Source organism: Leuresthes tenuis, unplaced genomic scaffold, assembly GCF_036924035.1.
Source record: "Leuresthes tenuis unplaced genomic scaffold, fLeuTen1.0.hap1 SCAF_14, whole genome shotgun sequence".
Lineage (NCBI taxonomy): Eukaryota > Metazoa > Chordata > Actinopteri > Atheriniformes > Atherinopsidae > Leuresthes > Leuresthes tenuis.
Window position 1 is genome coordinate 410,503 of NW_027325368.1, and position 23,562 is coordinate 434,064.

Below are 23,562 nucleotides of genomic sequence, written 5' to 3' on the forward strand. Positions count from 1 at the left end.
TGGCTGTGTGATGTCACTGTGATGTCACCGTGATGTCACATGACGACATAAGACCACAGAAGTGAGAAAAAGTGCATTTATTTTGTTTCTTCTTTCTCTGGCTGAGTGGAGGCCCAACACAGACTCCTCCCTCAGCGGTAATTAACCAACAGACTCCGCCTCCTGCCTGTCACACCCCGCCCACAACACTGCGTCCAAATAAGGAAAACTTGGAACCCCGTCTGAAACGTCCATCAGATAAAAACCAATAAACACTCAATAAAAAACAGAAACACACAGGTAACAAAATGCTCCGCCTATTTCTCACTGATCCGCCAGACTGTGTTAGGAGGCGTGGCCTAAACGGCCAGTCCGCTTCAGTGAGGGGGGGAACTAGTCTGAGTCCGATTCGCTGGATTCCTCTGAGGAGGTCTGGTCTTCATCATCCTCTTCTTCGTCGTCTTCATCGTTCTGAGGACACAAACAGGAAGTAAAAACAACAGAAGAAGACTTCAGAATGGTGAGCCGTGACCTCAGCAACTGTTAGTGATCACATGACCACAACGGGGGCGGGGCCCAATTATCATATCATTAGATATTTGCATATTATTCAAGACAGTTTGTGTCTGACTTCGACCTCAAACTGATGTGAAAAGGAACCCACTGGGTGTCGAACACCATCAGAACCCGACCCGTTCATCCACTAACAACAGATGCCTGAGGTAAAGACTTAGTTTCTGCAGAACATCGGCCCACAGCAGAACCAGGTCCATCTGTCTGGTTTATTTTTGGGGGCCTGAGGTGTTGCCATCGGTTTCAGAGCCTCAATGTGAGGCGTCACAGTCTGTCAGCAAGTTTCTGTGAAGAAAAACTGAACTGAGTTCACGTTTAACCACGGCTGCTGCAGGGTCCTGTGACTGAGGGCAGCAGGTGACCCCGACTTCAACGTTCCCAGTTCTCCCAGTTTAAAACCACCCCAGTAACAACATGTCAGCATCTGATAATCAGCTGTTTGTGATAACCTTTGAACCTTTACTGGGTTTCCCAACATGTTGGTGGGGGGCAGCGCCTGAACTACGGAAGCCCAGAGGGAGTTCAACAGAACTTCAGCTTAGACTGATCAGCTGTGCTCAGTTTGATGAAGGCGGAGCTTCCTGTCTGCTGCACAGGTGTGAAGACCTGCTGCTCTGAGGGAGAACTGAACCCAAAGCCATCCTCACCTCGTCCTCGCTGTCTGTGCTTCCCGATGTCTCGTCATCTTCATCAGAGTCCGACGAGCCGCTCTTCTCGTCCTCCTCGTCCGAGTCGGACATGTCCTGCTGGAAGACAGACGGACAGGTTTACAGCAGGCAGCCTGACAGACCGGGCTCAGGGTTCACCCTGAGTCTTACCTTGGCGCGGTACGCCATTGCCCTCTTGCCCACGCTGATGCCAGGGGCGGCGGCCTTGGTTCCTGCCACCTTGGCCTTGGCCGTCACGCGGACCTTAGCCACCGGGCTGCTGCGGACTTTGGTGCTGCTGCGGCGTTTCTGACCAACAAAAACCAAAAAGATGTTGACCAATAAATGTGAGACGACCACCGAGCAGGAACCAGGTCTGGACCGAGCGACTCACCGAGGACGAGAACTCCTTGTAGACAGCCCGATCCTGCGGAGACAGAGACTGAGAAGAAGGAGGCGTGTTCAACAAGCTGCCAGGTCAGCTGGTTTAAATAAAGCAGAAGCTCTGATGGGACCCTGCTCACCTTGATCCAGGCCTCCAGCTCCGCCTTGTACTCCACCTGCTGCTCCTCCACCAGCTTCTTGTACTTGTCCTTCTGACTCTGGCTCAGCTTCTGCCAGCGCTTTCCGATTTCCACCATCCGCTCCTTCAGGCTGAAGTGGTTGAGCTCGCCGTTGGTCAGCAGCTCCTGGGAGAACATCTGATACCCGCTCCTATTGGACAGACAGGGCCGGGGGAGGGGCTTAAATGAGAGGATGCAGGAAGTGATGCATTCAAATGCAGAGGATTAAAGGGGTCACGTTACCGGCAGCAGTCTGAGGTGCTAAATGAGAGGAACTCGGGCCGTTTGGAGCCGAGCAGCTCAGACAGAAACTGCTCACAGGAAGCTGGACCTAAACTCACCGAAGCAGCGCTTTGGATCTTTTATAGTTTCTACACGGTCACTGTTTAAGTTTCAGGATGATGTCATCGGCCTGATGCTTTTCTCTAAACTCCCCCAGGACACAGAGAGCCCCCCCAAACTCCACTGAACTCCCATTATATCTGAGTTTCTCTTCAGATTAGGTCTCTGTAACCTGCTATAAAAACATCTGTGTGTTCAGAACAATCTGTGTGTTCTGCTGCTCAGTTACAGAACCTTTTCAACACAACTTAACGAGTGTTTCAGGTTCTGCTTTCTTAGAAAACTTCCCTCATGGCGGCCCCCAGAGGCCCGTAGATCTCAGATCTTACCAAACAGCAGCATTAAGGGAGAGGTTCTGTGGAACTGTCCAAACTCACTGAAACGGCCGACAGGAAGTACTTATAAGGATGGTTTTCAAAATAAGAGCTCCTTGATAGTTAAGAGACGTTACCAGAACTATTATAAATATGTTCCACTATCAAAATAAAAGCTGTCAGACACTCAGCTGAGCTGAACAGGAAGTCAGAAACTCTGGAAACTTCCTGGGTTTAAAAACAGATGTTTGTGGTTGTTGTGAATTCACGTGCACACACACACACACACACACACACACACACACACACACACACACACACACACACACACACACACACACACACACTAACTGTGACTCACACCGGGGGCTTCTTTGGTTCTCCATCAAACTTGGGCTTCCTTTGCCCCGCCGCGGGGGTCCTCATCTCCAGCAGCTCCCTCTGCAGGACATCAAGAGTCAGTGCAGCTCCCAACAACTCATTAACACACAAAACAGGAGGGGGCGGAGTCAGGAGGCGGAGTCAGAGCTTTTCTACACACATCAGCTTTTCAAGATAAAGCGATTTTGATTTTTTGTGCGACTTGACCTCGGCGACATCACAACATTCCTGAAAAGCGGGAATCTGTTATTGTTTGGCAGGTGGTGGGTGGGGTCAGTGTGAGGGGCGTGGCTCACTGACCACGGGTCGGTACTGAACCTCGTAACGCTTCTGGTCCTCTGCTGCTTTCTTGATCCACGGAATCTTCTCTTTCTTCTCCATCGACTTCCAGGCCGCCTCCATTGCCGCCTGCGCCTTCCTGCGGTCGCTCTGTGGGCAGAGTCACGTGACCAGAAACAGGTCAGAGCAGGAAACACCAAGAACTTCTACCCTGACTGAGTATTCCTGCTCACTCTGTATTTAGCCAGGTAGTCTCCAATCACGCTGTGCTGCCACATCTCCTCCGCCGTTTTAGGCGTCTCCGGCAGCTTTGTCGTCTTCTTCCCATCCCGTCTGTCTCTGGGCGGTCCGGTAGGTACCCATGGCTCCGGTTCCGCCTCCCGACTGCGCTCCTGTGATCACAGCATAAGTGGACACTAATCAATAACCTGATCAATAACCTGATCGATCAGATGATCCATCATATGATCAATAGTCTGATGACTGTCTGATGATGGTTATTTGACTCAACCAGAAAAGAAGCAGTAGAAGAAGAACGGGGGAGGACCTTCACTGATGGAGACTTGGCTCTGTGAGGGCTGGAGGCCACGCCCCCAGCCAGTCTGGCCCCGCCCATCTTCTCCTCTGATAGGACTCTGTCTCGCTCCTCGTCTGGAAGGCTCTGAAAACAGATTTGAATCAGGATGTTTAGTCTGAACGGTCTCAGGTGGCGTTTGGGTCGCAGAGCGAGCCGCCGGTTCTGGCCTCACCTCCAGGAAACGCTGCAGGTCGACGTCGTACTGCTTCTTTCTCTGGTGGAACACAGAGCGGCGTTAGAGACCGGACCCCACTGTAACCCTACATGCTGTCCGGTTCTGGTACCGACCTGCTCGCAGCGCTTCTGGAACATGTCCTTCTCCTTCTGGGTCATCATCTTCCACTGCTTGCTGCACAGCACCATGCGCTCAGTGCTGGGGACGTCCTTCATGTTCACCATCAGCTCAGCACAGTACAGAGAGTATCCGTTACTGCGGGCAGCAGGTTAACCGGTTAGTTCTCTGGGTTTTAACCCACCGGTAACTTCTACAGGTTAACCGGTTAGTTCTCTGGGTTTTAACCAACCGGTAACCTCTCCAGGTTAACCGGTTACTTCTCTGGGTTTTAACCAACCGGTAACCTCTCCAGGTTAACCGGTTACTTCTCTGGGTTTTAACCAACCGGTAACTTCTACAGGTTAACCAGTTAATTCTCTGGGTATTAACCAACCGGTAACCTCTACAGGTTAACCGGTTACTTCTCTGGGTATTAACCAACCGGTAACTTCTACAGGTTAACCGGTTACTTCTCTGGGTATTAACCAACCGGTAACTTCTACAGGTTAACCAGTTAATTCTCTGGGTATTAACCAACCGGTAACCTCTACAGGTTAACCGGTTACTTCTCTGGGTATTAACCAACCGGTAACTTCTACAGGTTATCCAGTTAATTCTCTGGGTATTAACCAACCGGTAACTTCTACAGGTTAACCGGTTAATTATCTGGGTATTTACCAACCGGTAACTTCTACAGGTTAACCGGTTAGTTCTCTGGGTATTAACCAACCGGTAACTTCTACAGGTTAACCGGTTAGTTGTCTGGGTATTAACCAACCAGAGGACTTCTACAGGTTAACCGGTTAATTCTCTGGGTATTAACCAACCGGTAACCTCTACAGGTTAACCGGTTAGTTGTCTGGGTATTAACCAACCGGTAACTTCTACAGGTTAACCGGTTAGTTGTCTGGGTATTAACCAACCGGTAACTTCTACAGGTTAACCGGTTAGTTGTCTGGGTATTAACCAACCGGTAACTTCTACAGGTTAACCGGTTAGTTGTCTGGGTATTAACCAACCAGAGGACTTCTACAGGTTAACCGGTTAATTCTCTGGGTATTAACCAACCGGTAACCTCTACAGGTTAACCGGTTAGTTCTCTGGGTATTAACCAACCAGAGGACTTCTACAGGTTAACCGGTTAATTCTCTGGGTATTAACCAACCGGTAACCTCTACAGGTTAACCGGTTAGTTCTCTGGGTATTAACCAACCAGAGGACTTCTACAGGTTAACCGGTTAATTCTCTGGGTATTAACCAACCGGTAACTTCTACAGGTTAACCGGTTACTTCTCTGGGTATTAACCAACCGGTAACTTCTACAGGTTATCCAGTTAATTCTCTGGGTATTAACCAACCGGTAACTTCTACAGGTTAACCGGTTAGTTGTCTGGGTATTAACCAACCAGTAACTTCTACAGGTTAACCGGTTAGTTGTCTGGGTATTAACCAACCAGTAACTTCTACAGGTTAACCGGTTACTTCTCTGGGTATTAACCAACCGGTAACTTCTACAGGTTATCCAGTTAATTCTCTGGGTATTAACCAACCGGTAACCTCTACAGGTTAACCGGTTAATTATCTGGGTATTTACCAACCGGTAACCTCTACAGGTTAACCGGTTAGTTGTCTGGGTATTAACCAACCGGTAACTTCTACAGGTTAACCGGTTAGTTGTCTGGGTATTAACCAACCAGAGGACTTCTACAGGTTAACCGGTTAATTCTCTGGGTATTAACCAACCGGTAACCTCTACAGGTTAACCGGTTAGTTGTCTGGGTATTAACCAACCGGTAACTTCTACAGGTTAACCGGTTAGTTGTCTGGGTATTAACCAACCAGTAACTTCTACAGGTTAACCGGTTACTTCTCTGGGTATTAACCAACCGGTAACTTCTACAGGTTAACCGGTTAATTCTCTGGGTATTAACCAACCGGTAACCTCTACAGGTTAACCGGTTAGTTGTCTGGGTATTAACCAACCGGTAACTTCTACAGGTTAACCGGTTAGTTGTCTGGGTATTAACCAACCAGAGGACTTCTACAGGTTAACCGGTTAATTCTCTGGGTATTAACCAACCGGTAACCTCTACAGGTTAACCGGTTAGTCCTCTGGGTGATCTGTGGAACCTTTTTATGACTGATTTTATGACATGTTTCAGTAGATTTGGTGTTTTGTGTCTGGTTCTTATAGATTTACCGGCAGGTACAGATAAAATCACCTGAGCTGACCTCAGGTGGTGGATGAGCTGGTTCCACCTCTAATGTCTCCTAACCTGGTGACCTGTTCGGTGGACCTACATCAGCTCCATTCAGTGTGCTGAAGACTCACGGTGGAGGTTTTGTTGGCCGTCCGTCAAACTTGTCCTTCAGCTGCCGCTCAGCCTTGGTGAGGACGGAGCGCACGTGATCGTCTGAGTTGGCGTCTGGATGAGCTTCGTGGTACGCTCTCATGCTGTCCTACAACACAGAGTCCCGACGTCAAACAAACACCGAGAGACATGTCATCTCCAGATGCCTCCTCTTTGGGTTTATGGGACAATGATGGCGGAGGGGGAAAGGAAGAAGAAGGAAATCAGCAGAATAACAGGCGGTCCAGTTCGGTTCTGGTACCTCATAGTCTTTCTGCAGCTCCAGGGCTTTGCTGATCCACTTGAGTCTCCTCTTGTCGGACAGCTGGGACCACTGTCTCCTCAGAGCCTCCTTCAGCTCCTTCTGACTCATCTGCAGACAGACAGACACTCTGAACGTCTCCTGCAGTCCACTCGGTTCTGGCAAAAGAAGCCTGGCGCTGCAAGGACGTTTCTTAACTCTTTAAGGTCCGGCTTTATGTAAAGAAAGCAGGTTTAAGAAGGCTGCAGCTTAAAAATTATGCTGTAAATACTGAGGGACCCACAGTTCATGAAGGTCGTACATTTAATCATCTAATTTCACTGTGATGACATCACTGATGACATCACTGATGACATCACATTGGATTCTGAACACATTTCCATGTTTTTATTTTTTCCTTTTTGATCCTTTTCTGAATCATGAACTATGAACAAAGCTACTCCAGCTTCTGATCTTTTTCATGTTTTTCTGTCATTTTATCCCCATAAAAACAAGAAAATCAGTGAAATGAACGTCAGGAAGAATCAGTCAAAAGTCTTTAATCAGATCCTGATTCTTCAGTGTCTGAGTGGCTGAGAACTGGTGTTTAAATCTGTCAGTTTCATCTGTTCATATCTGTCAGTTCATCTGTTCATATCTGTTAGTTTCATCTGTTCATATCTGTCAGTTCACCTGTTCATATCTGTCAGTTTCATCTGTTCATATCTGTTAGTTCATCTGTTCATATCTGTTAGTTTCATCTGTTCATATCTGTCAGTTCATCTGTTCATATCTGTCAGTTTCACCTGTTCATATCTGTCAGTTTCATCTGTTCATATCTGTCAGTTCACCTGTTCATATCTGTCAGTTTCATCTGTTCATATCTGTCGTTTCATCTGTTCATATCTGTCGTTTCATCTGTTCATATCTGTCAGTTCACCTGTTCATATCTGTTAGTTTCATCTGTTCATATCTGTTAGTTCATCTGTTCATATCTGTCAGTTTCACCTGTTCATATCTGTCAGTTCATCTGTTCATATCTGTTAGTTTCATCTGTTCATATATGTCGTTTCATCTGTTCATATCTGTCAGTTCATCTGTTCATATCTGTCAGTTCATCTGTTCATATCTGTCAGTTCATCTGTTCATATCTGTCAGTTCATCTGTTCATATCTGTCAGTTCATCTGTTCATATCTGTTAGTTTCATCTGTTCATATCTGTCAGTTCATCTGTTCATATCTGTCAGTTCATCTGTTCATATCTGTCAGTTTCATCTGTTCATATCTGTTAGTTTCATCTGTTCATATCTGTCAGTTCATCTGTTCATATCTGTTAGTTCATCTGTTCATATCTGTCAGTTCATCTGTTCATATCTGTCAGTTCATCTGTTCATATCTGTCAGTTCATCTGTTCATATCTGTCAGTTTCACCTGTTCATATCTGTCAGTTCATCTGTTCATATCTGTTAGTTTCACCTGTTCATATCTGTCAGTTCATCTGTTCATATCTGTCAGTTCATCTGTTCATATCTGTTAGTTTCATCTGTTCATATCTGTCAGTTCATCTGTTCATATCTGTCAGTTTCATCTGTTCATATCTGTTAGTTTCATCTGTTCATATCTGTCAGTTCATCTGTTCATATCTGTCAGTTCACCTGTTCATATCTGTCAGTTCATCTGTTCATATCTGTCAGTTCATCTGTTCATATCTGTCAGTTCACCTGTTCATATCTGTCAGTTCATCTGTTCATATCTGTCAGTTCACCTGTTCATATCTGTCAGTTCATCTGTTCATATCTGTCAGTTCACCTGTTCATATCTGTCAGTTTTATCAGCATCTGTCTGCTCCACAGCCAACAGGCTCATCAGAGTCTGACCCCCCTGGTTCACTCCATCAGGACTCAGAGAAACCCAGTCCTCATTCCTGCTGACTCACTGGTTTCCAGTCAGACCCCCCCCTGCATGAGCTAACGGCATCACTGATTATTCCATTAATCAGTTCACTGGAACATTTGGAACATGAAGACACCTTAATTCAGGGATAATTCAGATAAAACACGTCAGTTATCTGGTGGCAGAAACCAGATCTGATGTCAACGTTCAACTTTCAGCCTGTTTTAGTTGGGGGGGGCTCTTAAAGGGTTCATTACTGCAGTATGAGGACCTTTGTGCAGGACCATCTCAGTGTGGAGGCGGTCCTCTAAAGGCCTGAGGACGTGGGGTTACCTCTGGGTGCAGCTTCATGTACGTCTTCTTCTCATGGTTGTACCACAGCTGCTGGGGCGTTTTGGGCTTCTCCGGCAGGTCGGACTTCTTCCTCTCCTCGATCAGGTCTGGATGCTGCTCCCTGCAGGTCACCTGACATTAGCCTTGCTATACGCTAACAGCAGTAACAGACTGTCAGCTTTGGGTCTGCACTCACTTGAACCGAGCCATGTTCTTCTCAAATTCCTCCTTCTCTCTCTGGAACTCTGTGATGTACTTTTGCTGCAGGACACAGAAAACATTGTGTTAGACGTGTATCCGCTGGTCCCTGTTGGTCCGGGCCTGGTTCCGGCCGCACCTTCTTCTTGTCGGGCAGCTCCTTGTACTTCTTGGACAGGATCTTGGTCAGGTCCAGGTTGCTCATCTCTGGGTGGATTTTGGCGTATTTGGCTCGTTTCTCCATGAAAAAGCGAAAGTACGGAGTCAGAGGCTTCTTCGGGAAATCTGGGTGAGTCTGGACAGGACAGAGGTCAGAGGTCATCGGCCTGCCTACGACATCCCAGCATGAGAGTGCAGTTCCGTTTCCTGCTGATCCAGGACCAGCAGGAACTGGATCAGCTCACCTTCAGCTTCTTGCCTTTATACGGGTTCTTCACGAACTCGATGGCGTCCACGATGAGCTCCGTCATCGTTCTGTACTTTCGAATCTGAAAAAAGGAAAGCAGTGAAACCTTCTCATGTGAGGACGTTACATCATGTTTCTGTCGTTTATCTCTGACCTTTGTCCTCGTGGATGGATTACATTAAGGTTAAAAACATCGTGTTTATCGTGAATGTGGCGTAAAAAGTTTAACAGGAACGTTTCCAAACAAGAGGAGCTCCTGTGAGGTCATTCAGACTGAAGCACAGAGAGGAAACCAGCAGGATAAATAACTGTTCCATCAGGATTTTATCATTTCAACCCAGTTAGATCAGATATTTCTCTGAGGTGAAACATCTGAGCTGCAAACGAGCCACAGCTCACAGTTCGTGGTTCTGTCGGCACAAACGCTGACGGTGGAATCTCTCGTAAGATTTATCATCAAGTGTTTAACAGGATCTGCTCGGGTCATAACAGAGCCATGAAACTGAATCTGAATGTGTGAATGCTGAGGGAATATGAGGAGAACTGGTCCAACAGAAGGCTGGGATGGAGGCTAAAGGAAGGTGTGGGATGGGAACCCTCTGCAGACTCAGGCTGGGATGGAGACTAAAGGAAGGTGTGGGGTGGGAACCCTCTGCAGACTCAGGCTGGGATGGAGGCTAAAGGAAGGTGTGGGGTGGGAACCCTCTGCAGACTCAGGCTGGGATGGAGGCTAAAGGAAGGTGTGGGATGGGAACCCTCTGCAGACTCAGGCTGGGATGGAGGCTAAAGGAAGGTGTGGGATGGGAACCCTCTGCAGACTCAGGCTGGGATGGAGGCTAAAGGAAGGTGTGGGGTGGGAACCCTCTGCAGACTCAGGCTGGGATGGAGGCTAAAGGAAGGTGTGGGGTGGGAACCCTCTGCAGACTCAGGCTGGGATGGAGGCTAAAGGAAGGTGTGGGATGGGAACCCTCTGCAGACTCAGGCTGGGATGGAGGCTAAAGGAAGGTGTGGGATGGGAACCCTCTGCAGACTCAGGCTGGGATGGAGGCTAAAGGAAGGTGTGGGGTGGGAACCCTCTGCAGACTCAGGCTGGGATGGAGGCTAAAGGAAGGTGTGGGGTGGGAACCCTCTGCAGAATCAGGCTGGGATGGAGGCTAAAGGAAGGTGTGGGGTGGGAACCCTCTGCAGACTCAGGCTGGGATGGAGGCTAAAGGAAGGTGTGGGGTGGGAACCCTCTGCAGACTCAGGCTGGGATGGAGGCTAAAGGAAGGTGTGGGATGGGAACCCTCTGCAGACTCAGGCTGGGATGGAGGCTAAAGGAAGGTGTGGGATGGGAACCCTCTGCAGACTCAGGCTGGGATGGAGACTAAAGGAAGGTGTGGGGTGGGAACCCTCTACAGACTCAGGCTGGGATGGAGGCTAAAGGAAGGTGTGGGGTGGGAACCCTCTGCAGAATCAGGCTGGGATGGAGACTAAAGGAAGGTGTGGGATGGGAACCCTCTGCAGACTCAGGCTGGGATGGAGACTAAAGGAAGGTGTGGGGTGGGAACCCTCTGCAGACTCAGGCTGGGATGGAGGCTAAAGGAAGGTGTGGGATGGGAACCCTCTGCAGAATCAGGCTGGGATGGAGACTAAAGGAAGGTGTGGGGTGGGAACCCTCTGCAGACTCAGGCTGGGATGGAGGCTAAAGGAAGGTGTGGGGTGGGAACCCTCTGCAGAATCAGGCTGGGATGGAGGCTAAAGGAAGGTGTGGGATGGGAACCCTCTGCAGAATCAGGCTGGGATGGAGACTAAAGGAAGGTGTGGGGTGGGAACCCTCTGCAGACTCAGGCTGGGATGGAGGCTAAAGGAAGGTGTGGGGTGGGAACCCTCTGCAGACTCAGGCTGTGGTGGAGGCTAAAGGAAGGTGTGGGGTGGGAACCCTCTGCAGACTCAGGCTGGGATGGAGGCTAAAGGAAGGTGTGGGATGGGAACCCTCTGCAGAATCAGGCTGGGATGGAGGCTAAAGGAAGGTGTGGGATGGGAACCCTCTGCAGAATCAGGCTGGGATGGAGACTAAAGGAAGGTGTGGGGTGGGAACCCTCTGCAGACTCAGGCTGGGATGGAGGCTAAAGGAAGGTGTGGGGTGGGAACCCTCTGCAGACTCAGGCTGGGATGGAGGCTAAAGGAAGGTGTGGGATGGGAACCCTCTGCAGACTCAGGCTGGGATGGAGGCTAAAGGAAGGTGTGGGGTGGGAACCCTCTGCAGAATCAGGCTGGGATGGAGGCTAAAGGAAGGTGTGGGATGGGAACCCTCTGCAGACTCAGGCTGGGATGGAGGCTAAAGGAAGGTGTGGGGTGGGAACCCTCTGCAGACTCAGGCTGGGATGGAGACTAAAGGAAGGTGTGGGATGGGAACCCTCTGCAGACTCAGGCTGGGATGGAGACTAAAGGAAGGTGTGGGATGGGAACCCTCTGCAGACTCAGGCTGGGATGGAGACTAAAGGAAGGTGTGGGATGGGAACCCTCTGCAGAATCAGGCTGGGATGGAGACTAAAGGAAGGTGTGGGATGGGAACCCTCTGCAGACTCAGGCTGTGGTGGAGGCTAAAGGAAGGTGTGGGATGGGAACCCTCTGCAGACTCAGGCTGGGATGGAGACTAAAGGAAGGTGTGGGGTGGGAACCCTCTGCAGACTCAGGCTGGGATGGAGGCTAAAGGAAGGTGTGGGGTGGGAACCCTCTGCAGAATCAGGCTGGGATGGAGGCTAAAGGAAGGTGTGGGATGGGAACCCTCTGCAGACTCAGGCTGGGATGGAGGCTAAAGGAAGTTGTGGGGTGGGAACCCTCTGCAGACTCAGGCTGTGGTGGAGGCTAAAGGAAGGTGTGGGGTGGGAACCCTCTGCAGACTCAGGCTGGGATGGAGGCTAAAGGAAGTTGTGGGGTGGGAACCCTCTGCAGACTCAGGCTGGGATGGAGGCTAAAGGAAGTTGTGGGGTGGGAACCCTCTGCAGACTCAGGCTGTGGTGGAGGCTAAAGGAAGGTGTGGGGTGGGAACCCTCTGCAGACTCAGGCTGGGATGGAGACTAAAGGAAGGTGTGGGGTGGGAACCCTCTGCAGAATCAGGCTGGGATGGAGGCTAAAGGAAGGTGTGGGGTGGGAACCCTCTGCAGACTCAGGCTGGGATGGAGACTAAAGGAAGGTGTGGGATGGGAACCCTCTGCAGACTCAGGCTGGGATGGAGGCTAAAGGAAGGTGTGGGGTGGGAACCCTCTGCAGACTCAGGCTGGGATGGAGACTAAAGGAAGGTGTGGGATGGGAACCCTCTGCAGACTCAGGCTGGGATGGAGACTAAAGGAAGGTGTGGGGTGGGAACCCTCTGCAGACTCAGGCTGGGATGGAGGCTAAAGGAAGGTGTGGGGTGGGAACCCTCTGCAGACTCAGGCTGGGATGGAGACTAAAGGAAGGTGTGGGATGGGAACCCTCTGCAGACTCAGGCTGGGATGGAGACTAAAGGAAGGTGTGGGGTGGGAACCCTCTGCAGACTCAGGCTGGGATGGAGACTAAAGGAAGGTGTGGGATGGGAACCCTCTGCAGACTCAGGCTGGGATGGAGGCTAAAGGAAGGTGTGGGGTGGGAACCCTCTGCAGACTCAGGCTGGGATGGAGACTAAAGGAAGGTGTGGGATGGGAACCCTCTGCAGACTCAGGCTGGGATGGAGGCTAAAGGAAGGTGTGGGGTGGGAACCCTCTGCAGACTCAGGCTGGGATGGAGGCTAAAGGAAGGTGTGGGGTGGGAACCCTCTGCAGACTCAGGCTGGGATGGAGACTAAAGGAAGGTGTGGGATGGGAACCCTCTGCAGACTCAGGCTGGGATGGAGGCTAAAGGAAGGTGTGGGATGGGAACCCTCTGCAGACTCAGGCTGGGATGGAGGCTAAAGGAAGGTGTGGGGTGGGAACCCTCTGCAGACTCAGGCTGGGATGGAGGCTAAAGGAAGGTGTGGGATGGGAACCCTCTGCAGACTCAGGCTGGGATGGAGGCTAAAGGAAGGTGTGGGGTGGGAACCCTCTGCAGACTCAGGCTGGGATGGAGGCTAAAGGAAGGTGTGGGATGGGAACCCTCTGCAGAATCAGGCTGGGATGGAGACTAAAGGAAGGTGTGGGATGGGAACCCTCTGCAGACTCAGGCTGGGATGGAGGCTAAAGGAAGGTGTGGGGTGGGAACCCTCTGCAGACTCAGGCTGGGATGGAGGCTAAAGGAAGGTGTGGGGTGGGAACCCTCTGCAGACTCAGGCTGGGATGGAGACTAAAGGAAGGTGTGGGATGGGAACCCTCTGCAGACTCAGGCTGGGATGGAGGCTAAAGGAAGGTGTGGGATGGGAACCCTCTGCAGAATCAGGCTGGGATGGAGACTAAAGGAAGGTGTGGGGTGGGAACCACCTGAGGAGGCCTTTCTGACTGCTGTCGTTCACCAGTCTGAGGTTTGCGTTGACGCTTTGAGTTTGAACCGCTGTTTTCAGGTGGAAAACCTTCTTAAAATGGACTCAAACATCATCCATGATCACATGGCTGCTGTCAGTACCTCAGAGGAGACTTTCTGCCACTTCTGGCGGCACATGTCGCCGGTGAAGCTGCCGAAACAAACTTTCTCCCAGTCGAAGTGCGACTCTGTGGTTTTGTACTTCATGGCATCTGCGTTGGGCAGCAGGCTGCGAATCCTCTCCAGCAGAATCAGACAGTCCTCTTTACTCCAGTCATCTAGAGAAAGAGGCAGCAGTTAGCCCCGGTATCCCCTCAACACCACCCTGCCACCACTGTGCTTCACTGCAGAAATGTGAGGACTGAAGGCGATTACCTGCTTCGGTTTTGATCCTGGCGCTCTGAGCCGAGGAGACACTGCTGCTGCTGCCGTTCATCCTGAGGAGCAGACTCCGCCCCCTCCCTCCTCTGAACACACAGGTTGAACAGATTTACTTGGAAGGTTTAAATGGCATCATCACAGCCACCAGCTGGTGAAGTCACCTGTTTATTAATACAGAGCCATTAATGTTGGAGGCAGCACCTGCGGACCTGGTCCAGTTCCTTCTGCAGCTTTCAGCTTTTCATCATCATGAACTCAAAGGAAGCCGCTCAGTTGTGTGAGTTCATGAGTGAAACCATGTGAAAGCTCAGGAGAAACTGCTTTTAATGAGAAGAAGAGTTAACCTCTGGCACTGGGGGTGTCCGGATGCCCCGCCCACCTGCATCAGGTAAACACACAAGCCATCCCGAGACCACAGCCGGGAAACCTTAAGCCCACGCTGCGGGCCGCGGTCAACTCTCCCCGGCTGTGAAAGTCACAGTGTCCGCTGAAGCATCCAGGATGTTTCTGGTGTATTTATAGACATCTGGTGACAGATGACACGTTTTAACCCAGGTCACACCTGGACCCACCAAACTCCACTCAAAAATCTGCCACTTTAACAACGAAGTACCTCCGTGTACTCTGAGATCATCTCGTGAGCATTTCGCCACCGTTTTCCCGTCAGTTGGACATGACTGCAGCAGTCCGGGTGTCCTGGGTTCATGTTTGCTCCTCCCGGAGTGAACACGGAGGGCGGCAGAGAGCCGCTCAGCCTGCCCCTGCAGCTTCAGGCTTCGCGCTGAAACGGAACCAGAATCTCCCCGTTTGGAGGAAAACCGCGGAAAATTCTGCAGGATCGGTGTGAAGTGCGGACTGTCACCGGCCCGGGGGATGCACTGGTGTCCGGAGGCAGTGGCGCTTCCAGTGGGAGCGGCGCCGGTCACCGTTAACGGAGACCAGCGGGCCGTCAGGCTCCAGCTGCCCCGGTAATGGCGTCCGTCCTCCGGCAGGAGTCAGCACGTAGCTTCCGCTGGCACGCGCAAGGCTACTCGACACACGAGCGTGCATCTTTTTTGACAGAATATTTAAAGTGTGACATAAACCGAGAGAACAGAAGCATCAGACGGACTTCTGAACACCGAACCGCCGTTCACTTCGACACGTGGAGCCGATAATCGCATTATTTTACAAAACTATTTAAATTACTAAAACCGTCGACATTCGAGGTTTTATTGATAAAAAAATCTAACGGAAAATGTCAATCTTGAGTTTATAGAGATATATTTAGCTGACAGGCCGCAGAGTATGAAGCTTTCGGCGTTGAGCGGGCGGGATGAGCCGCTGCTGCCCCAGAAGCCTTCACTGCGAAGCCGCCATGAATGTTCTGGGGACTCGGGGACAAACGAGCAGAAAACCCCGAAAATCGGCTGAAAATCAAAACCAACTGCTTACCTGTTGATTCAGACAGAAATCCGGATTATTACCACACACCACCGTGGTCGTTCGAGTTATCTCGGGAGTTTCAAAGAGTGTGTTTTTCGGTAGTAAACTCCGGGGAGTCAGGTCGAAACGAATCCGACAAAAGGAGCGTCTAGTCCGGTATGAAACTCCGCCCAGCGCCGCAGGGGGAGGAACTCCGGGGGAAAACACGAGGACAAAGGCGGAGGATGAAACCAGAGACAGCGGGTAAAACATCAGCCAAACCCGCTGAACACGACTGTTTATAATATGTTTTACTTTAAGAATTTAACGCACACATTAAAACAGTTTTTACTTAAACTGAACCGCGACAGCGTCTTTTTCCGTTAATCCACCCGCGGTCTGTCACCTGGTCCGGGTCCAGATGCCCAACCGGCGGGGCGTTAGAAGACTGGGTCCCGGGGACCCGACGACTCGCCGCTGACAGGGATGCAAGCGAGGTGGCGCAGAGGACTGCGGCGGACCGGCTGCTCCAGCACCCGACTGCAACGACCAAAGTGGGCAAAAAGTCATGAGGTGTGTCGGCGACGCGGGGCTTCCTCCGCGGCCTGATCAGCGTCAGGATAACCCGCATCCTGCAGGACAGCAGCCCACATCTACATGGCATCCTGCCCGCTGAGCGCACTCCGTCCGCCGGGTCCGAGCTCCTTCAGGGACCGGGGAGATTGATCCATCAGTCAATCACCTCATTGATAAGCCTGAAGTGTCCACAGAGGTGTGAAGGGTGGTCCAGTAAATAAAGTGCAATATTTTTCATAAAATTAACTCACTATAGAATCTGACTTTAGTTTAGTTTCTTGGTGAATTCTACACTGATTTAATCATCTGATCGGAAACCTATCAGAACCCCACGTGACACTTTAATCAAAGCCGTGGGCATGTCCGCCATGTGGAGGCAGTTTGGTCCCCTGTAAGGGGCAGACTGTCAGGGGTCAAAACCTGGTTTTCGGGACCAGGTTCGGGGGCCCCTGAGTGGCCTTACTGTGCCCCCTGCTGGTCCGGATGTTCGCTCAACTCAAACTTTATTTGTAAAGCACATTTAAAAACAACCGGGATTGACCAAAGTGCTGTACAGGTTAAAGTGCATAAAATACATATAATACATAAAGTGCAATAACAATAAGAAGATCTTACAAGGAGGATATATATTTAAAAAGATGATTAAACTTGGTTAAAAGACAGGGAGAAAAGGTGCGTTTTAAGGGATGATTTAAAATCCTGAAATGATCCTGCAGATCTGCCAACTTATTCCAGAGCGGGGGGGGGGGGGGGTTTTAGTTTTTTTGTAGGGTTGACAGGTAGCAGCTGATCTCAGTGTTCTGGCTGGGGTGGGACTTTGAATCAGCTGGTGGACTGAGAGTGGTGGTCCAAGCCAAATTAAAGTGAGTTACAGTAATCCTCCTGTTAATAAAGGCATGGATTACAGTCTCCAGATCTCCAGGTGGCAGGTATCCTTATACCTTAGGACCGAATGTTTGGTGTAACCTGGAAAGCCAGCAGGAAAGTCTACTGGACCACATCCAAACATTATGATTTCTGTCGTGCTTTCATTTAGATTCAGAAAGTTTGAGGTCATCCAGGATTTAACATGGTTTAAACAATCAAGCAATGTCTTTACGGAATCATTAGATTTGTCCAAGGCAGATAGAGCTGAACATCATCGGCATAGCAATGAAAAGACAGATTACACTTCTTGAAAATTGACCCTAATGGTAACACATATGACAAGAAGAGAATTAGCCTGAGGATGGAGCCTTGGGGGACCCCAGAAGTAAGGGGGGCACAGGATTAGGATTAGCTGCACACAAAAACTCCGATCGGTCAAATGGAACCGGAACCATGAGCGAGCAGAGCCTGGGTCAGGGCCAGGAGACACCTGGACAGGTCACCAGCTGTCATTGGGTCAGTGGTAGGAGACACCTGGACAGGTCTCCAGCTGCCATTGGGTCAGTGGCAGGAGACACCTGGACAGGTCACCAGCTGTCATTGGGTCAGGGCCAGGAGACACCTGGACAGGTCACCAGCTGTCATTGGGTCAGGGGCAGGAGACACCTGGACAGGTCTCCAGCTGTCATTGGGTCAGGGCCAGGAGACACCTGGACAGGTCTCCAGCTGCCATTGGGTCAGGGCCAGGAGACACCTGGACAGGTCTCCAGCTGTCATTGGGTCAGGGGCAGGAGACACCTGGACAGGTCTCCAGCTGTCATTGGGTCAGGGGCAGGAGACACCTGGACAGGTCACCAGCTGGCATTGGGTCAGGGGCAGGAGACACCTGGACAGGTCACCAGCTGTCATTGGGTCAGTGGCAGGAGACACCTGGACAGGTCTCCAGCTGTCATTGGGTCAGGGGCAGGAGACACCTGGACAGGTCACCAGCTGTCATTGGGTCAGTGGCAGGAGACACCTGGACAGGTCACCAGCTGGCATTGGGTCAGGGGCAGGAGACACCTGGACAGGTCTCCAGCTGTCATTGGGTCAAGGGCAGGAGACACCTGGACAGGTCTCCAGCTGTCATTGGGTCAGGGCCAGGAGACACCTGGACAGGTCACCAGCTGGCATTGGGTCAGGGCCAGGAGACACCTGGACAGGTCTCCAGCTGTCATTGGGTCAGGGGCAGGAGACACCTGGACAGGTCACCAGCTGTCATTGGGTCAGTGGCAGGAGACACCTGGACAGGTCTCCAGCTGTCATTGGGTCAGGGCCAGGAGACACCTGGACAGGTCTCCAGCTGTCATTGGGTCAGGGCCAGGAGACACCTGGACAGGTCTCCAGCTGTCATTGGGTCAGTGGCAGGAGACACCTGGACAGGTCACCAGCTGCCATTGGGTCAGGGCCAGGAGACACCTGGACAGGTCTCCAGCTGTCATTGGGTCAGGGCCAGGAGACACCTGGACAGGTCTCCAGCTGTCATTGGGTCAGGGGCAGGAGACACCTGGACAGGTCTCCAGCTGTCATTGGGTCAGTGGCAGGAGACACCTGGACAGGTCACCAGCTGGCATTGGGTCAGGGGCAGGAGACACCTGGACAGGTCACCAGCTGGCATTGGGTCAGGGGCAGGAGACACCTGGACAGGTCACCAGCTGTCATTGGGTCAGGGCCAGGAGACACCTGGACAGGTCTCCAGCTGTCATTGGGTCAGTGGCAGGAGACACCTGGACAGGTCTCCAGCTGTCATTGGGTCAGGGGCAGGAGACACCTGGACAGGTCACCAGCTGTCATTGGGTCAGTGGCAGGAGACACCTGGACAGGTCACCAGCTGGCATTGGGTCAGGGGCAGGAGACACCTGGACAGGTCTCCAGCTGTCATTGGGTCAGGGCCAGGAGACACCTGGACAGGTCACCAGCTGGCATTGGGTCAGGGCCAGGAGACACCTGGACAGGTCACCAGCTGTCATTGGGTCAGTGGTAGGAGACACCTGGACAGGTCTCCAGCTGTCATTGGGTCAGGGGCAGGAGACACCTGGACAGGTCACCAGCTGTCATTGGGTCAGTGGCAGGAGACACCTGGACAGGTCACCAGCTGGCATTGGGTCAGGGGCAGGAGACACCTGGACAGGTCACCAGCTGTCATTGGGTCAGGGGCAGGAGACACCTGGACAGGTCACCAGCTGGCATTGGGTCAGGGCCAGGAGACACCTGGACAGGTCTCCAGCTGTCATTGGGTCAGGGGCAGGAGACACCTGGACAGGTCGCCAGCTGTCATTGGGTCAGTGGCAGGAGACACCTGGACAGGTCTCCAGCTGTCATTGGGTCAGGGGCAGGAGACACCTGGACAGGTCACCAGCTGTCATTGGGTCAGTGGCAGGAGACACCTGGACAGGTCTCCAGCTGTCATTGGGTCAGGGGCAGGAGACACCTGGACAGGTCTCCAGCTGTCATTGGGTCAGGGCCAGGAGACACCTGGACAGGTCACCAGCTGGCATTGGGTCAGGGGCAGGAGACACCTGGACAGGTCTCCAGCTGTCATTGGGTCAGGGCCAGGAGACACCTGGACAGGTCTCCAGCTGGCATTGGGTCAGGGCCAGGAGACACCTGGACAGGTCTCCAGCTGTCATTGGGTCAGGGCCAGGAGACACCTGGACAGGTCACCAGCTGGCATTGGGTCAGTGGTAGGAGACACCTGGACAGGTCTCCAGCTGTCATTGGGTCAGTGGTAGGAGACACCTGGACAGGTCTCCAGCTGTCATTGGGTCAGTGGCAGGAGACACCTGGACAGGTCACCAGCTGGCATTGGGTCAGGGGCAGGAGACACCTGGACAGGTCACCAGCTGTCATTGGGTCAGGGGCAGGAGACACCTGGACAGGTCACCAGCTGGCATTGGGTCAGGGGCAGGAGACACCTGGACAGGTCTCCAGCTGTCATTGGGTCAGTGGTAGGAGACACCTGGACAGGTCTCCAGCTGCCATTGGGTCAGGGCCAGGAGACACCTGGACAGGTCTCCAGCTGTCATTGGGTCAGGGGCAGGAGACACCTGGACAGGTCACCAGCTGTCATTGGGTCAGGGCCAGGAGACACCTGGACAGGTCTCCAGCTGCCATTGGGTCAGTGGCAGGAGACACCTGGACAGGTCACCAGCTGTCATTGGGTCAGTGGCAGGAGACACCTGGACAGGTCTCCAGCTGTCATTGGGTCAGGGCCAGGAGACACCTGGACAGGTCTCCAGCTGTCATTGGGTCAGGGGCAGGAGACACCTGGACAGGTCTCCAGCTGTCATTGGGTCAGGGCCAGGAGACACCTGGACAGGTCTCCAGCTGTCATTGGGTCAGGGGCAGGAGACACCTGGACAGGTCACCAGCTGGCATTGGGTCAGGGGCAGGAGACACCTGGACAGGTCACCAGCTGTCATTGGGTCAGTGGCAGGAGACACCTGGACAGGTCTCCAGCTGTCATTGGGTCAGGGGCAGGAGACACCTGGACAGGTCACCAGCTGTCATTGGGTCAGTGGCAGGAGACACCTGGACAGGTCACCAGCTGGCATTGGGTCAGGGGCAGGAGACACCTGGACAGGTCTCCAGCTGTCATTGGGTCAAGGGCAGGAGACACCTGGACAGGTCTCCAGCTGTCATTGGGTCAGGGCCAGGAGACACCTGGACAGGTCACCAGCTGGCATTGGGTCAGGGCCAGGAGACACCTGGACAGGTCTCCAGCTGTCATTGGGTCAGGGGCAGGAGACACCTGGACAGGTCACCAGCTGTCATTGGGTCAGTGGCAGGAGACACCTGGACAGGTCTCCAGCTGTCATTGGGTCAGGGCCAGGAGACACCTGGACAGGTCTCCAGCTGTCATTGGGTCAGGGCCAGGAGACACCTGGACAGGTCTCCAGCTGTCATTGGGTCAGTGGCAGGAGACACCTGGACAGGTCACCAGCTGCCATTGGGTCAGGGCCAGGAGACACCTGGACAGGTCTCCAGCTGTCATTGGGTCAGGGCCAGGAGACACCTGGACAGGTCTCCAGCTGTCATTGGGTCAGGGGCAGGAGACACCTGGACAGGTCTCCAGCTGTCATTGGGTCAGTGGCAGGAGACACCTGGACAGGTCACCAGCTGGCATTGGGTCAGGGGCAGGAGACACCTGGACAGGTCACCAGCTGGCATTGGGTCAGGGGCAGGAGACACCTGGACAGGTCACCAGCTGTCATTGGGTCAGGGCCAGGAGACACCTGGACAGGTCTCCAGCTGTCATTGGGTCAGTGGCAGGAGACACCTGGACAGGTCTCCAGCTGTCATTGGGTCAGGGGCAGGAGACACCTGGACAGGTCACCAGCTGTCATTGGGTCAGTGGCAGGAGACACCTGGACAGGTCACCAGCTGGCATTGGGTCAGGGGCAGGAGACACCTGGACAGGTCTCCAGCTGTCATTGGGTCAGGGCCAGGAGACACCTGGACAGGTCACCAGCTGGCATTGGGTCAGGGCCAGGAGACACCTGGACAGGTCACCAGCTGTCATTGGGTCAGTGGTAGGAGACACCTGGACAGGTCTCCAGCTGTCATTGGGTCAGGGGCAGGAGACACCTGGACAGGTCACCAGCTGTCATTGGGTCAGTAGCAGGAGACACCTGGACAGGTCACCAGCTGGCATTGGGTCAGGGGCAGGAGACACCTGGACAGGTCACCAGCTGTCATTGGGTCAGGGGCAGGAGACACCTGGACAGGTCACCAGCTGGCATTGGGTCAGGGCCAGGAGACACCTGGACAGGTCTCCAGCTGTCATTGGGTCAGGGGCAGGAGACACCTGGACAGGTCGCCAGCTGTCATTGGGTCAGTGGCAGGAGACACCTGGACAGGTCTCCAGCTGTCATTGGGTCAGGGGCAGGAGACACCTGGACAGGTCACCAGCTGTCATTGGGTCAGTGGCAGGAGACACCTGGACAGGTCTCCAGCTGTCATTGGGTCAGGGGCAGGAGACACCTGGACAGGTCTCCAGCTGTCATTGGGTCAGGGCCAGGAGACACCTGGACAGGTCACCAGCTGGCATTGGGTCAGGGGCAGGAGACACCTGGACAGGTCTCCAGCTGTCATTGGGTCAGGGCCAGGAGACACCTGGACAGGTCTCCAGCTGGCATTGGGTCAGGGCCAGGAGACACCTGGACAGGTCTCCAGCTGTCATTGGGTCAGGGGCAGGAGACACCTGGACAGGTCACCAGCTGTCATTGGGTCAGGGCCAGGAGACACCTGGACAGGTCTCCAGCTGGCATTGGGTCAGGGGCAGGAGACACCTGTACAGGTCACCAGCTGTCATTGGGTCAGTGGCAGGAGACACCTGGACAGGTCACCAGCTGTCATTGGGTCAGTGGCAGGAGACACCTGGACAGGTCACCAGCTGTCATTGGGTCAGGGCCAGGAGACACCTGGACAGGTCTCCAGCTGTCATTGGGTCAGTGGCAGGAGACACCTGGACAGGTCTCCAGCTGGCATTGGGTCAGTGGCAGGAGACACCTGGACAGGTCTCCAGCTGTCATTGGGTCAGTGGCAGGAGACACCTGGACAGGTCTCCAGCTGTCATTGGGTCAGGGGCAGGAGACACCTGGACAGGTCACCAGCTGTCATTGGGTCAGTGGCAGGAGACACCTGGACAGGTCTCCAGCTGTCATTGGGTCAGGGGCAGGAGACACCTGGACAGGTCACCAGCTGGCATTGGGTCAGGGCCAGGAGACACCTGGACAGGTCACCAGCTGTCATTGGGTCAGTGGCAGGAGACACCTGGACAGGTCACCAGCTGGCATTGGGTCAGGGGCAGGAGACACCTGGACAGGTCTCCAGCTGGCATTGGGTCAGGGCCAGGAGACACCTGGACAGGTCTCCAGCTGGCATTGGGTCAGGGGCAGGAGACACCTGGACAGGTCTCCAGCTGTCATTGGGTCAGGGGCAGGAGACACCTGGACAGGTCTCCAGCTGGCATTGGGTCAGGGGCAGGAGACACCTGGACAGGTCTCCAGCTGTCATTGGGTCAGGGCCAGGAGACACCTGGACAGGTCTCCAGCTGTCATTGGGTCAGGGGCAGGAGACACCTGGACAGGTCACCAGCTGGCATTGGGTCAGGGGCAGGAGACACCTGGACAGGTCACCAGCTGGCATTGGGTCAGGGGCAGGAGACACCTGGACAGGTCTCCAGCTGTCATTGGGTCAAGGGCAGGAGACACCTGGACAGGTCTCCAGCTGTCATTGGGTCAGGGCCAGGAGACACCTGGACAGGTCACCAGCTGGCATTGGGTCAGGGCCAGGAGACACCTGGACAGGTCTCCAGCTGTCATTGGGTCAGGGGCAGGAGACACCTGGACAGGTCACCAGCTGTCATTGGGTCAGTGGTAGGAGACACCTGGACAGGTCACCAGCTGGCATTGGGTCAGGGGCAGGAGACACCTGGACAGGTCTCCAGCTGTCATTGGGTCAAGGGCAGGAGACACCTGGACAGGT

General features: G+C 53.1%; 1 protein-coding gene and 1 long non-coding RNA gene across 5 annotated transcripts in view; one reads left to right on the plus strand and one right to left on the minus strand.

The window, feature by feature from the left end:
- LOC140268291 (uncharacterized) overlaps nt 1-23,562 on the plus strand; it is a 224,728-nt gene that overhangs the window by 149,364 nt on the left and 51,802 nt on the right. The window lies entirely within an intron of this gene.
- On the minus strand, nt 63-15,874 carry ubtfl (upstream binding transcription factor, like). 4 transcript variants are annotated; one of them, XM_072363067.1, is made up of 20 exons: nt 15,622-15,874; nt 14,182-14,273; nt 13,909-14,084; nt 9,350-9,433; nt 9,085-9,240; nt 8,944-9,008; nt 8,748-8,868; nt 6,543-6,653; nt 6,262-6,389; nt 3,944-4,085; nt 3,828-3,869; nt 3,590-3,739; nt 3,312-3,470; nt 3,100-3,228; nt 2,780-2,859; nt 1,724-1,913; nt 1,594-1,641; nt 1,371-1,508; nt 1,200-1,298; nt 63-450 (listed from the first exon to the last, which is right to left on the minus strand). In XM_072363067.1, exons 2-20 carry the CDS (start codon nt 14,240-14,242, stop codon nt 373-375), a joined length of 2,157 nt encoding a protein of 718 aa, XP_072219168.1. In that variant the 5' UTR covers nt 14,243-14,273; nt 15,622-15,874; the 3' UTR covers nt 63-372. The 4 variants fall into 4 exon arrangements, with proteins under 4 accessions (XP_072219168.1, XP_072219171.1, XP_072219170.1 ...); XM_072363070.1 differs by having other exon boundaries at nt 3,118-3,228; nt 3,626-3,739; nt 15,622-15,870; XM_072363069.1 differs by having other exon boundaries at nt 3,626-3,739; nt 15,622-15,870.